This window comes from Ambystoma mexicanum, chromosome 5q (assembly GCF_040938575.1).
Source record: "Ambystoma mexicanum isolate Mex_15411 chromosome 5q, UKY_AmexF1_1, whole genome shotgun sequence".
Taxonomy (NCBI): Eukaryota; Metazoa; Chordata; class Amphibia; order Caudata; family Ambystomatidae; genus Ambystoma; species Ambystoma mexicanum.
Genome location: NC_090933.1, coordinates 667,872,807 through 667,887,491, shown reverse-complemented (window position 1 = coordinate 667,887,491; position 14,685 = coordinate 667,872,807). Strand labels below are relative to the sequence as shown.

Below are 14,685 nucleotides of genomic sequence, written 5' to 3'. Positions count from 1 at the left end.
GGAAACAAGTGCAGGGCTGCTTTCGCGAGTGGACCTGCCAGAGAGGTGTCAGTAATGTGCTTCTGTGGACTTGGTCCATCTTCTTTCCTTAACATACACAAGACAAGGGCTTCTCTGCCAAGGAATTCTCTGTGCATCCTGTGCTTAATTTCCTAGTGTTCACGCTCACTCATTTCCATCATTTGTAAGTCCTTAGAAATATTTTGATTAAATTAATGAATTCTCCCAAAAGAGGCACACTGCGTGAAGGGTTACAACTGCAGCGTAACTGTTCTATTCAAGGGTGGCGTTTCTCTTTTCTAGCCTCTAAATCTAGTCCTTTCTTATCCTTTCCTTTACAACCCGATTTTCTCTGTTAACTGCTTTTATTTTTAAAACCGAATTTACTTTCCCCTTGAATATCTCAGCCTGTCATTAAGTAGAGTCACTCTTTCACTAGCATATTATCCCTGTGATGTGCATCTGTCATCCAGCATAAAAACCGCATTCCAATTCTGTCTATTTAACCCGTTTTTCAAACCGTTTTTACATTTAAACCTGTGAAAGTAAGAAAATGCAAATTCTATGTGTGTGATTTGGCTGCACTGTTTTGTCACTTCAAAGTGGATTGTCTGAACTGTATGCCCGTAAATATCTTGCCTTGTAGTTTGCTAGTGTTCTTACATCTCTGATACTGTTATAATTCATATTTATTTAATTTACATGTGCGGTCGAATAAATGATTTACCAATTCCGAGTGTTATTTATGCAATTGCAAAGGGTTTTGAATCAGATTTTGCCCCTAATTTTGTGGGGGAATTCTGTTTGCTGCCTAGTATACCTGACTCCTTGCTGCTCCTTTCTATCCACTCAGAATTCGATTAATAGGGGTTTGAGGGAGCATTGCAGGGGGAAATCTTAACTCGGGTGCCATATACCCGAACAGTACAATTGCTCCCATTCATTTGCGCTTTGGATAAGTTATAGTAGAAGGTCAAATTAAGTGTATTCTATCATTGTACAGTGTAATTATCACCCCATTGGTGATTGCTGCCCAATATTAAATGTGTGATTTTCTTTGAATTTAAAATAAATAAAATATTGTATAACCACCCACCGGCCTGGTTCATGGCCCATTGTGACCCGGGTTATTTGTAAAAGGGGGGTGTGAGATGGGCTGGGTGCCAGCTCAATCCAAAATCTAGGAAATAAAGAAAGTATTTTAATTGTGCGCTACATCCTAGGCTAAGGGCAAGAGTCCTGGTCTGGTGTGTGACGCTGCATTGGAATCCTTATCACCCAAACACTTGTTCAAAATGTAGGCATTTGTCCAAATCCAGAAATGACACTGCCCGTCATACCACCAAGGTCAATAAATGGGTTCAAATAAGCACCGTAATACAGAACTTAAAATTAGAAGAAATTTGACATTAAACAATATGTAAAACTGTCATGATCTTTAGCCCTGAGCATATATCTCAACAACAACAAAAAAACTCCCCAACATACCAAAACACATTGCAGATGTTTTTTTGTAGCCATCAACAATTAAACATCAACTGAAACTAAGGAACATCTTATATATATTTTTATATTAAGACAGTTTATTGAACTTACTGATTCCATAGTCAGCCCAGCGTTTTCTAAAACCATCCTAATTAGACGTACAATCCAGTTCACCATCCGTTACATCAAAAAATCTCCACAAAGCAGAGTGCCAATATTCCAACTCTACGAATATGTAGACGCAGCATTGTCTCTGAAAAGAAAGAGTCCTTCAGTATAACAGGTACCAAAGTAGATACAATTGTCTTTATAAAGAAGCTGTATTGAAAGGATTCTTTTGTCTTTAGATCACAAAACAAGGATTTCAAGGGAACAATTTAAAACCAACACTGTGCTCGGTAGATGAATGCACGTGTATTGTCATCAGCATTCCTATTGCGAGCAATTTACAAAAATGTAATTAAACACTAGCAAAAAGTACCCGTTCTATTAACAGGTTCTGTGGACAGACAGGACAGCACGCATCAATTGTTGAAAATCAATTATCCTATAGGTCGCTGTGCCGATTCGCTTATCGCTGGATGTGCTTTGCACTCTTAAGTAAACTGAACTAAGAATGGGCGTGTATGGCTAGCTGACATATCCCGGAGCAGAGGTTTGGGGGAGGCTAGAGTCGGTGCGTTGCTGCATACTGGCACCTTCTGTGCTCTCTCTCCACCCGTCTCCTCACCCTGGCGTGGTGCAGTTCATTGCGGTGCAAATATATCAGAAACCGTGCGTCCTTGGGCCTTGAAATGTTTTTACTAAGTCCCATGGGGACCTCAGGTTTTATTCCTCACGGCGAGACCGGTCCTTCTATGACCACATTGATGTTTCGCCGATTTCAGGCAACCTTATTATGTGTGAAGGAGCTGAAATCACGGGGAAAGAGGTGGGGTGTCGAAATGTCATGTAGCCAGCAATGTCTGGATGGTCCTAACCGGTAACTGTGCAAACTGGTGTAGATTGGAGAAACGGTGCTAAAACGTCTCCTTATAGCCACACTGGTTCTGTGCTCTGGAAGTGGCATTGGTTCGTTAGACTGAATGAACATTTTGGGCTGCAGTATTTGATATTGCTACAATTAAAGTAAAGAAAATTTGCATTCTTGCCCTTCACTACAAAAAGAGTAGTAAAGTAGATTGAGACATTATATAGCGCTAACACATTTTGTAAAAGCAAATTTAGACATTATATTTCAAGTTTTTAAAGGTGGGGGGAATCAACCGGCAGACAATCTTATATAAGAAATTAAAAAATGTCCTACAATTATGTACACAATTCGTCCTGTGAATTACAATAATCATATCACAGAGAAGTTGACAAGTGTAAACTTTTATTTTTGTCGGCAGAGGTTCACAAGGCACAAACATCAAGGCAACAAGCATATAAACCAGGCATAGCATAGATCATCATAATGATTACAATAGCTTAGTTCCAACAGTGGTTTCAGAGCATCACCAAATGAAGGTCACAAAAGAGATCACGATGCATGGATGGAGACAAGCCAGATCCGGGCGTGCTCTCACTTTGGTTGTTGATACATATTAAATTCGCCCCAGATGTTCCCCGGGCAGGATTGGGCGGGCAGCATAGTCAGGTATTCCTCCTCACAGTTCCGTGACCATGTGAGCATACCCAGCCATTTCTGAGAGGCCAGTGGGGAGGAGCGCTTCCTGCTCTGGAGTATACATTTTTTGGCAATCATACAAATTATATTCAAAAACTTTCAGGCGCTTAGTTTCGTCAGTCCTCCAGACCCCAAACAGAACTGCCAAAGGATCGAAGTCTATTACAGTGTCAGTTACTGCTCTTAGTGTATTTAGAACACCATCTAAAAAAATCAGACAATTTGTTACAGGTCCAGAACATATGTAAGTGATCAGCATCCACTGCCTTGCAAAGCAGGCAGAGGTGCACCAGTCCTGTGTGGAGTGTAGTAGAGCCTATTTAGGTTATATTGCATGGCACGAAAACGGAAGTTGAGGGAGACTTTTTGGGTGTGACAGCACATATCCACCCACAATTCATCAGGTATTTCTAGGCCCAGTTCAGCCGCCCATCTGTCGTGCCCCGAGAGCCGGAATGGGGATGTTGTCTTGTAGGATTTGATACAAGGAAGAGACGACGCCCCGTGCACCGCCCGAGTTAGCGATATATGCTATTGCCGGGTTATCTGGGGGCTCATCAGGAAAGGAGGGCCACATGGTGTGGAACGCGGCGCGGTGCCTGTAGTATTGAATAGTCTCTAGGGGGGGGATCTGGTGTGCCCCAGTCTCCAAGTTTGGGGATCTATGAATTTGCCTTCAGGATAGAAGTCGGATAGCGTCCGATACCCCAGTGCACCCCAGTGCCGGGCCAAAGCTGTATCCAGCATGGGCTCCAGGCCAGGGAAGGCAAGGCCCATACGGGAAGCCATTTGTAAAATGGGGAGGGCCCACTTGTCCAGCATAGCAGACGAGACCAGGCATACAGAGTCGCAACAGTGGGGTTGATGGGGGAATCGGGTGCATAGTGTCGATGTAGTATTAAGGACATTAAGTTGATACCAGCAGACGCAAGCCGCTCCAGTTTGACATGTGGGCGCACTGGGGAGCCAGGGTACCAATGAGTAGCACGCTGGGCCTGGGCCGCGATCCAGTATAGTGCTAGGTCCGGAGCAGCAATACCACCCCGTTTGTATGAAAGTGCCATGTCAGTCCACTTCTTGCGCACTGCACCGGAGTGCCAAAGGAATTGTGCACAAAGCGTATGCAATTTAGTGAAATATGCCCTCCCTGGCCACATGGGTATATTGCAAAAGGTGTATAAGAGCTTGGGGAGCAAGATCATTTTATTAAGAGATAGTCAGCCAGCAACGGATAACGGAAGAGTGCGCCATTGTGAGATTTTGGTCTCAACTGTTCGCGCTACAGCTGAGTAATTATCGGCAAGCAAGGTGGGTTTAGTGAGGGATATCTGCACCCCCAGGTATCTAACACCCTCCGGGGCCCAGCGCAGGGGATATTTGGTGGTGGGCTGTAGGGTAGTTTTAGTGAGCGGGAAGATCTCTGATTTGGAGTAGTTAATCGTAAATCCGGAGTGGGTGCCGACACGGGTGATATCTCTCAGTATGGGATCTAGGTGGGTTGTGGGATCTCGGACATATAGTAGGACATCGTCAGCATATTGAGATAATTTCAGGATCGTCTACCAGTCTTATTCCTTTACGCGAGTGTTGTGCACGGACAAAGTCTGCCACTGGTTCTATCACCAACGCGAAAAGGATCGGGGAGAAGGGGCAACCCTGTCTGGTGCCTCTGAATAGCGTGAACATCTCGGATGTTAGTGAGTTAACTCGTACTCGCGCAACAGGGGAAGTGTATAATAGTTAGATGAACCCCATCATGTTTGGGCCAATGCCCATTGTTTCGAGGACCAGCCACATGTATTTCCAAGAGACCATATCAAAGGCCTTCTGAGCGTCCAACGTAACCGCTACGGCCTGGACATCTTGATCTATACGGGACATAACATTGAACAATCTCCTGATATTATGGGAGGTGGACCTACCAGGGACAAAGCCTGCTTGGTCTTCTTGTACCAAGTGCATCAAAATAGGCAGAAAGCGATTAGCAAAGATCTGTGTGTCGAGATTCATGAGGAAGAGAGGCCTATAGGACCCGCACTCGTCATCAGGTTTACCCGGTTTGAGCAGCACCGTGATGACCGCTTCCCGCATGGAAGGGGGAAGGATGGAGGTACGGAGTGCCTCATTCCAGACCTCCAACAGCTGGGGGGCCAGAATAGCTATGTGCTCTTGGTAAAAGTCTGCAGTGATCCCGTCAGGACCCGGCGCCTCGCCTTTGGGTAAGTCCGAGATAGCAGTTACTATCTCGTCTAGCGTAAACGGGGCGTCCAACTGGTCCCGGGTCTGTGGGGAAATTTCCGTAGTGGGGATCTGATCGAGGAGTTCTCGCATATGTTGCTCGGTATGCTCTACGGGCTGGGAGTAAAGGGATCTTTAGAACTCAGTAAATATATCCAGTATTTGTTGGCCCGCCCATTGAGCGTCACCATGTCGATCTTTGATGGAAATGATCTGCTTTCGGCCCAACTCCCTGTAACGCTCACCTGATTTCCGTAGAGGCGCCGGTCTTGACTGGGCGTATACCGTATCTTCAAAGGTGATGTGTAACACACGGCTGGCTCTTTGGGCTGGACCTCTGTGCACTGTATGTCTGACTCGAAGGGTAAGATGTCTTAGGTAAGTGAACGCTGTGCTCTCCATCTGCCTCGGGGCAGGGTGCTGTAACCAGTTTCTTCACTGGATAAGGGGAGCAGGCCTCTTGACTTCAGAGGACTGCTGTCCGTCGTTTACTGCACAAACGGTAAGTTTCGAGTAATTCTAATGTCTTTAAAGTCTTTAGTAATGAGGTTTCTTGTTTTGCAGGGTTCCGGCGATGGCGGATGACAGGCTGAAGTGAGTTGAAGATGGAGCCCGTGTGATGAATAGAAGCGCCTGGAAGCACGTAAGTAAGCGCTTGTTGCCTGCTTCACGATGCGCTCTAACTGTCTTTTTATTTTGCAGGTACAAGTTCGGAGCGGCTGCAGGGTGCCGGAATACCCACTGGGTTAGATGTGGAAAGGAGTAATGGCACTGAGTATTAAAGTTCCCCAATGTCTTTAAACGCACCTTGTTTTGTCTTTCAGATGCGGGATGCAGCGCCGAAGGCCTCCGGAGCGTGCGAAGAGTTGGTAAGATTTTGTCTTTCAGATGCCGGAATGCAGTGTGAAGACCTCCGGAGCGCACGAAGAGTAGGTAAGCCTTTGTCTTTCAGATGCCGGAATGCAGCGCGAGGCTTTGGTGACAGCCGATGGACCAGGTAAGTGAAGAGCTGTCACTGAAGACCGTAATGCTAACCTGTTCTTTGTCTTTATAGGTGTTGCTGAAGACTGGATTCAGGATGGTAAGCCTTTTTCCTTAGGCCCAGGATCAGATGCAGAAGACACGATGAGCGTTCTGCTGCAGAGGATGCAGAATAACGCAAAGCAAGATTCATCCATCGGGTGTGGTTTAAATAGCCTCCTGTAGTGCTTAGCTGTCTCCTTCCACAGCCACGCCTAGGTAAGAAAAGAGTTCCTGCTTTCCAGGAGAGTTCCAGTGTTCTGAATCTAGGGAGTGCCTCCTGCCCCACCCAACAGGAAAAGTAGTTCCAAACAGAAGAGGATCAGAGGCTCAACTGGCAGGCAAGTAAGCAGCATGGTCTGCTGCAGGTAAGTCCACCCAAGCATTATGAGCCCGGCGCTTCCAGCGCTGGGACTGGGCATATTTATGAGCCTGGTGCCACTGGTGCCAGGACTGGGTCCAAAAGGTCCCAATTGGGACTGGTTGGCACTCGGAACCTGGGTTATGGATCTGCTTCCAAGGGAGTTGGGAAAACCCTGACCTTTTGGAAGCAGATATCATGACACTCCCCCCCTCACAAGTGTCGCAAGCGTTTTCCCGGGTCTGTCCCCCCTCTCCATATTTCCTGGCAGCCTGCGGGCGGCTGAAGTAATGAACTTCGCTGGTAGCTAGTGTGTTAAATACTTGGAGTTCATCCGAGATTTGGGCAAGAATGGAGGGGTCAGTACCGGTGGAACAACATTGCTCCAGTCTTTTCAGTTTGGCCTCAGATCAGCCAAGGGTGGCTCTAATGGCTTTTATCACCCCAGCCTCCCGGGAGATAGACATACCCCTAATGTAAGCCTTAAAGGCCTCCCATCTAACCGCGGCGGACGTGTCCTGAAGAGAGTTAAGTTCAAAGAACGACTGAATGTCAGCTAGTATCTCAGACTTAAACACAATGGGCCTCATTACGACCCAGGCGGTAAGTTACCGCCTGGGTCGTACCCTTACCACCATGGTGTAAACTACGTTTACACCATGGTGGATGGCGGATTTACTGCCCCATTCCAAGGTGAGTGGGGCGGTAAATCCCCATTTCCCATTTTACCCTTCCCCATTCCTGCCCCATAGGGCATAATGGGAGTGGGGAAGGCGCTAATTACGCCACCGTAAATTACAGTGGCGTAATTAGCACCATGGTCCCTTAGCGCCATGGATTTTAACGCCTGCAAAAAACAGGCGTTAATATCACCATGGCGCTAAGGGGCCTTGTAATCAGGCGTTAAGGGTCGGCGCCGTTTACGGCGCCGTTAAGCCCTTAACACCTGATTCGTAATGAGGCCCAAAGTCTTTTAGGGCTTCGGACTTAAAGCGCCAGGTGCTGAGTGTTGGAGTGGGAATTCCCAGTCCCAAGGACAGTGTGATTGGAGCGTGATCCGAAAATGTGCAGGGCAAAATGCATGTATCCTCCGCCCTACCCCTTGCCTCCCTAGAGACCAAGAACAAATCTATCCTGGACGAGCTATCATGTACAGATGAATAATAGGTTTATTCCCGCTGCTGGGGGTGAAGTGTTCACCAGGCGTCACAGATGTTGAGCGACTGCATGTAACCATGCAGCCTGCGCGCCGCACCAGACAAAACTCTGGCAGCTGTGGCAGTTCTGTCCAGGACAGTGTCCAGAATAAGGTTCAGATTTCCCCCCCCCCACATAATCTGCACCCCTACGAAGCCCAACAGTATGGTAGTTAGAGTGTCAAAGAATTCCGGAGAATCTACGTTGGGACAGTAGGTGTTAACCAGCAGGTACTCTTTATTGACCAGTGTACAGTGTAGTATGACATAACGACTTTCAGGGTCAATGTAGCTTTTGTGCAGCACAAACTTAATTGATTTGTGGATCATCGTGAGAACGCCACTAGATTGTGTGGAATAGGAGGTAAAGAACCTGGCGGAACACCATGACAGGGCAACAGCCCTCGGGATGAGTCCATTGGAATGTGTCTCTTGTAGAAGCAAGATCTTGCAATTGTGTCTGTTGGCATAGGCCACAATCTTATGGGCCTTCGTGCGATTGCTCAGCCCCCGAATATTCCAGGACATTATGATAGTAGCCATTTCAGAGGTAGGCATCTACACACACAGTACCCATATTTCAGTGAACATCTCAGCTCCAGTGATGGTATGAGCTCCCAGAGTTGGAACAGCAAGTGGGCATGTGGCCCTTCAGTATGCGCGCCACGAAACCTTGTGTGCCTTTTTGAAAAACCACCCCTTTCCCAACCCCCACCCTCACCACTAACCATAGATCAGCAGCGTAAACATCGCCCACACTTAACTGCGCGCAGTTGGGCCGTCCCCAACCTGGCCCAAACTGCCTTAAGGCCCAACTGGGGCCAACACATACCAAAGGTTTGAAAAAAACCAGTGCAATCGCAATGGGGTGCGCCGTTGCCGTGCGCTAGCACGCTAGGAGCCAAATGGCTCTGTTGCACATCGAACAGTGGTGGCAGACACATGATGCAGGCCCCCGCCCGTGGAGCGGGTAACCAGGGACTGCGCGCGAGCCCCTGCGGTTCCGTAACAAACCAAAACAGTTTCAACAGTTAAATAGTGTTCACCCCTGTGTCCCATATATGGGGAACGGGGCTTATCGCAGAGAGATTATAGACCTGCATTTGAACAACAGGAAGACAGAAATTGCGGTAGGACAACAAAACAATGCAAGATTAGCTCTGTGGAGTGCCTCGCTAACACGCCAAGAAGGATGTGCACATTAATGCTGTAGCTCGTAAAAACGGCAGAGACGCGATTCATCACAGGCGCAAACAGCACCCGGTGAGACGTCCGGCTCCCAAGCAAGCGCAACCCCATAGTGGGCGGCGGTGTAAATCATCCCAATGTAATCAGCCTTATGGGCATGCCGTGAGTCAGCGTGCCCTGAGTGGGGCGCGCCACCTTAGTTAACGGATTGCACGGTCGACCCCGGAACCAGCCACCACCCCCCCAGATCGACCAAGGATTCAGGGGAAATTGATGTGAGCGCTCAGACCCGGGTAGGGGGAGAGGTAAATGGCCAACGCCGACATTTCGTGGCCCACACACGCCCGAGGCGCGCGCTGCCGGGAGCCAGAACGTCTCAGTGAACAGAGCAACCTTACCAGTAACGCATTTGCAGATTAAGTTAACAAGTTCAATAAGTGTCTACAATCCGTGCCATTCGTAATCAATTATCAGCACAGCCGTCTCCAGAACCCTGAAGCGGTATTTGCATCTCAATGAATTTAACTGCCTCGTCAGGGATGGTGAAAAAGTACAATTTGCCCTTATGGGTGATTTTGAGTCGTGCAGGCAATAAGATTGCATATGGGACATTGCGTTCCTGGAGCATTTTCTTGACGCCAAGGAATTGACGTCTCTCCTGCTGCACCGCCACCGAAAAGTCTGGGAAGATTCTAATAGTGTGAGACTCGAGCAGCAGCTCCCCCTTCTCCCGTGACAGGCGAAGGATGAGGTCCATGTCACGATAATTAAGAATCTTGGCTATAATGCGCCTGGCGCTATCGCCAGGTCTGGGTCGCGGGGAAAGGGCCCGGTGAGCCCGCTCAACCGTGAAATAAGGGGAGAGGTTCGGATCACCCAGCAAGTCCTTGAGTAGTTGTTCGACTGCGTCCTCCATGCGCCCCTTCAGGGCAGTTTCAGGGACCCCAATGATGCACAGGTTGTTTTTACGGGAGCGGGACTCCAAGTCATCGCATTTTGCCTTTACGCTCTTCATGTCGCGTGATAAGGTGGCTACAGTGTCCTGAAGTGCGTGTATCGCATCTTCATTGGAGGAGATCCGGTTTTCGGCTTCAGTAATTCTAGATCCAGCCTGGTCAACACGGGTTTTGAGTGGGGCAATGTTTGCATTAATGTCGTTAAGCTTCTCGTGGAAGGAGGCAAAGTTTTTAGCCATTGATTCCATCATGGCAGTGAGGTCTGGTGCCGCCACCCCCGGATTAGGGCTGTTGTCAAGTTCTTCCTTTGGGGGCGACGTATGGCCCACCTCAGGCCGAGGGACCGCCTTAGTAAATTTGTCCATGGCACCCCCTTTAGCAGATCCTTTGGAGCGGCTCGACATGGCCAGAACCAACAGGGAAGATAAGATGGAGGGAGCAGGCTCTGGTGGTGTTGGGGGCCGCTACAGGTTGGACAAGAGCAACCCGGCAAATTGAGAACACAGCCCCCCGCGGCCAGTCCAGCTAGTGAGTCAGATATTGAGGAGGCCCTGTGCGCGGGAAGTCTAAATATATAGCTCAGCCAAGTATGAGGCTAAATGGATCATCACATTCTCGATTGCGGTTCCCACGGAGGACACCACCACAGGGAGCAGTGTCAAATCTGGGGAGGTTACAACTCCCAAGCAATGTATGGCAGGGCGGCAGAGGGAGATTCCAGCGGGAGAGGCACCCCTATAGACACGCGGCTGAAGTGTGGGTGATAGGGCAATCCACCGTAGAATGACCGTGTCCCGGTGCTCCAAGGTAGGAACCAAGTAATGCACACGCCGCCAGCTAGTGTCAGGGGAGAGGGTAGAAGAATCGCGGATACATGTAGGGCCCAGGTGGAGCCACCCCCTCAACTCCTCACCTGACCGGCACCGGATCAGCGTCGAGACAGAAATCCCTTACAAAATGGACACACCATTTGGATTCAGCTGGGTTTCAGATCAGCAGCGATGCAGGAAACAGGCCGTGACAGCGATCCCCACCGGTCCGTACCAAGCAGCTCAGCCCAGGCCCCTCACGACCATAGACGGGCAGCCGACGCACCGCAGGCGGCCGCGGCCTAAGCCCCCAACTGAAAGGACAGTCAGGCGGGGCCGGGACAGGAACGGACCGGCCCACGAGTGTAGTGTGTGGTCCAAGGCGCCAGGGGCAGAGCAGCCAGCAGCGAATCCGGCGGGAGGCACCCAATCAGGCCACGATGAGGACAGGGCCAGTCGGAGGCTCAAGGGAGGCCCTCAGCAAGACACAGCGGGACGAAGATCTCTGGGTCCGAGGGTCCGATTTCTCCCAAATTTTGACGTGCGGATAGTGCTGGTTGGCCGCAGTGCAGGGATCGTGGCAGGGACACAGGATCCAAAGCAGAACCGCATATGTCGACGGATAAAAGGCAGCTAGGCACAGAGCTCTTGCACTAGGCAGCCATTTTGCAGGCTGCTCAACAGCGCCCCCTCACGATTACTAAAATAGCTGCAAAGTACAAGCGTGCTAAATTCACTGCAGGCAAGCCATACTCCTGTTAGACTAAAAAGGTATAATTGCGGACTGGCAGCGAGCCAGGAATTCCTGGCACAACTCCCTAAATATAATGCAAAATTAATAAGCATGGAAAAATGACATAATTCAACCATATGAAATAGTGACAAATTAATGATAGCTGGGTAATATTTCAAAACGGTCAAAAATTCTAAGCTTTAATGTATCCTTATGGATAGTGTTAATTGTGAAAAGGGTGATGTCCATTGAACACAACCGTCCACACTACATTATGTTGTAATTTTCCAATGTCAGTTTTCAAATATCTCACTTAATTACACAATTTTCTTGTTCGACGCCATGAATGTCAAGTTACAGTAAAAAAGGTTAAATTGGGATAGCCAACGGGAAGGTTTCTGGAAAAAAATCACACCCTTGCAGGCAATGGACTGAAAGCGTTTTACTTCGGCAAACACTAAACTGGGCCTAAAATCACTATTGTCTGACACGCATTTTGAATCAACAATATATAATGGGGAAATCAGGGGTACCAATACCTAGACAAGGGTGTACCATACTTAAGAACGTTTCCTATGGCAAAATGTGCTGCACTGCTGGGGTAAACAGAGACAAAGCTGCATCCTCTATGCAGAACTGGGATTTTGCCATCAATCCTCTTCCATCACTATCACTGTCAATCTGCGGCTGTGCTCTTCTGGGAGTGGTTCTGTGTGCCTAGGATGTCTGCTGGTCTGTAGCAACCAGTCAACAGACCGAGGCTCTGGAATCTGATGCTGCCACCGTTGGCCTGCCACGGACCCTCCCTTTACCAGCATGCACATTGCAGGGGGGTGGGTAATGCATCTCCATCTGCCAAGAAAGCCCTGCAGGGGACCTAAGCTACCTTTTGGCTTTGTCCTTTGCCCCCTTACTCCCCTTTGCAGGATCTTTGTATGTGCACTTTGAAGAGGGCCTCTGTGCCCTTTGTTTTCTGCCAGTCATAATACCGACCCTAGAGGCAAGCACTGCCATCTTTATGATTTTGCTGTGGAACGTCTCCTCCAACCTGGATCGGTGCATGCCCATTGTTGGGGGAGAGGGGAAACAAGGGGGGGGGTTTGAAGGGAGAAGCTCCCTGCGTCATGAGGCCACCTTTTATCTACCGCCCTGCGACTACCATCACACTGCTGTGTCCGCAGGTGGCGGCACTGCCATTTCCAGAACTTATTCGCGGATCCCCATCTTTCCCACCTTGGGTTGTGGAACACTTCTCCATGTGTCTACATTAATCTTCCAGTTTGTGTTTACTCTCACACTGTTTCATCATTCGGGTTTGATCTTTGTCATGTTGGCCTTTGTACTGTTTATGAATTTTGGGTCACAATTTCAGCTTTTTCCAATGCATCTTTAGCTCTATTACTATTCTTCCTATATCTCCTATTACTTACTATCCGTCTTCCCCCTGTCTAACGCACTCTGGAACTCACACTGATGTTACACTCTGGAACTCACACTGATGTTACTCACAAATTATGCGGACGGTACGCAGATTCTCATACCTCTATCAGGCAACTTTGTCGAAGATACGGCTCTAGTAAACAAAATCTACCTCCTCATTCAGGCATGGATGGCCTCCCACTGCCTCTGCCTAAATGACAAAACTGAGATATTAATACTGGCTTCCGACTCTAACCTAAAAAAACTGAGCCCCAACTATCGTAATTTCAACATAGATGGCAACACAATCAAGGTGGCCACCGAGGTAAAAACCCTGGGCTTTTACCTCGATTCCACTCTATCCCTCAAAAAACAAGTTAACACCCTGGCATCCTCTACAGCGTACACCTGCAAATTAATCAGGACCTGTAGACCTTACCTCTCTAAAACCAACTGCATCATGCTTGCCAATGCATTAGTCATGTCCAAACTGGACTATCGCAATGCCCTCTATGCAGGTGCCAACAAATCCATCATAAATAAAATGCAAATCCTTCAAAACAACGCTCTTAGAGCAGCCCTTGACATACCCCGCAAAGCACATATCTCAAACGTTAGGAAAGACCACCACTGGCTCAAAATCAGCGACAGAGTCCTGCTCAAGACACTATCGCTTACCCATAAAGGGCTCAACAACACTGCTCCCCCCTACATCTCAGCCAGACTGACTAGAAAATCATCCAGGCACCATACTAGGGCTACTAACCACTACCTGCTCGAAACCCCTAGATTCAGACGTTCCAAAGCGGGCGGAGCAAGCTTCCCTGTCAAAGCTGCCCAGGCCTGGAACGCACTGCCCATTGCACTGAGAGCCAACCTACCCTACTCCAATTTTAGATGCAAGGTAAAAAACTGGCTCTGGACAAATGACAACTAACTCTCGTGGCACCCAATGACCATGATACCGTTGCCCAAATCGATTCTGTTCTCATACCTACACCTGTACACTCCCTCAAAACTACAATATGCTACTTTTTTTCCTTCCACACGGCGTGTATTGATATGTTCTTACTGTACTGTTATGTTGTTTCTCGCCTATACTCTGTATGTAACCCAAGCTTAAGTAACCTTGTACCTGCTGCGCCCGGCTACCCCTGGGTTTTGTGCGCATTATCAAATAAACAATACAATACAATACAAACCCTACTCCATTCTTAATCGCTTCTTCCAACTTCAATTACAGTTTTGCTGAGGCTTAGACTCTTTTTTAATACCCAAATGCCTGCTGCTCTCAACATCCCAAACCACCTTCTAGCACTCCCCTTACCCCACTTGGCATCTGAAGCGGTACAGCTATAATATACCAGTCTTACTGGATTCCTCTTCACCTCTTCCTGATTTTTCAACCTTTGAAGGACACTTTCTTTTTCTAAACCTCACTTCTAATAGTCTATTGTCCTCATAGGCCTCTCGTCCTTTTGCAAAGACAGGGATTTGCTATTAACTTTCCTTTTATAGTCCTACTTTGCTTTTATTCTAATGACTTCAGCAGGGTGCAACATTTACACTCCCCACTAGCCATCGGCTTGTGATAATTGATCCTGAGGGAGT

The 14,685-nt window shown here is 48.2% G+C and overlaps 1 protein-coding gene across 4 annotated transcripts in view; it reads right to left on the bottom strand.

Moving 5' to 3' along the window:
• MTFR1 (mitochondrial fission regulator 1) overlaps window positions 1–14,685 on the bottom strand; it is a 558,490-nt gene that overhangs the window by 334,028 nt on the left and 209,777 nt on the right. For all 4 annotated transcript variants that reach the window (XM_069621121.1, XM_069621120.1, XM_069621118.1 and 1 more), the window contains one exon: window positions 1,597–1,738. In XM_069621121.1, coding sequence (XP_069477222.1) covers window positions 1,597–1,662 — 66 coding nt within the window. In that variant the 5' untranslated portion in view covers window positions 1,663–1,738. The remainder of the gene's footprint in view (window positions 1–1,596; window positions 1,739–14,685) is intronic.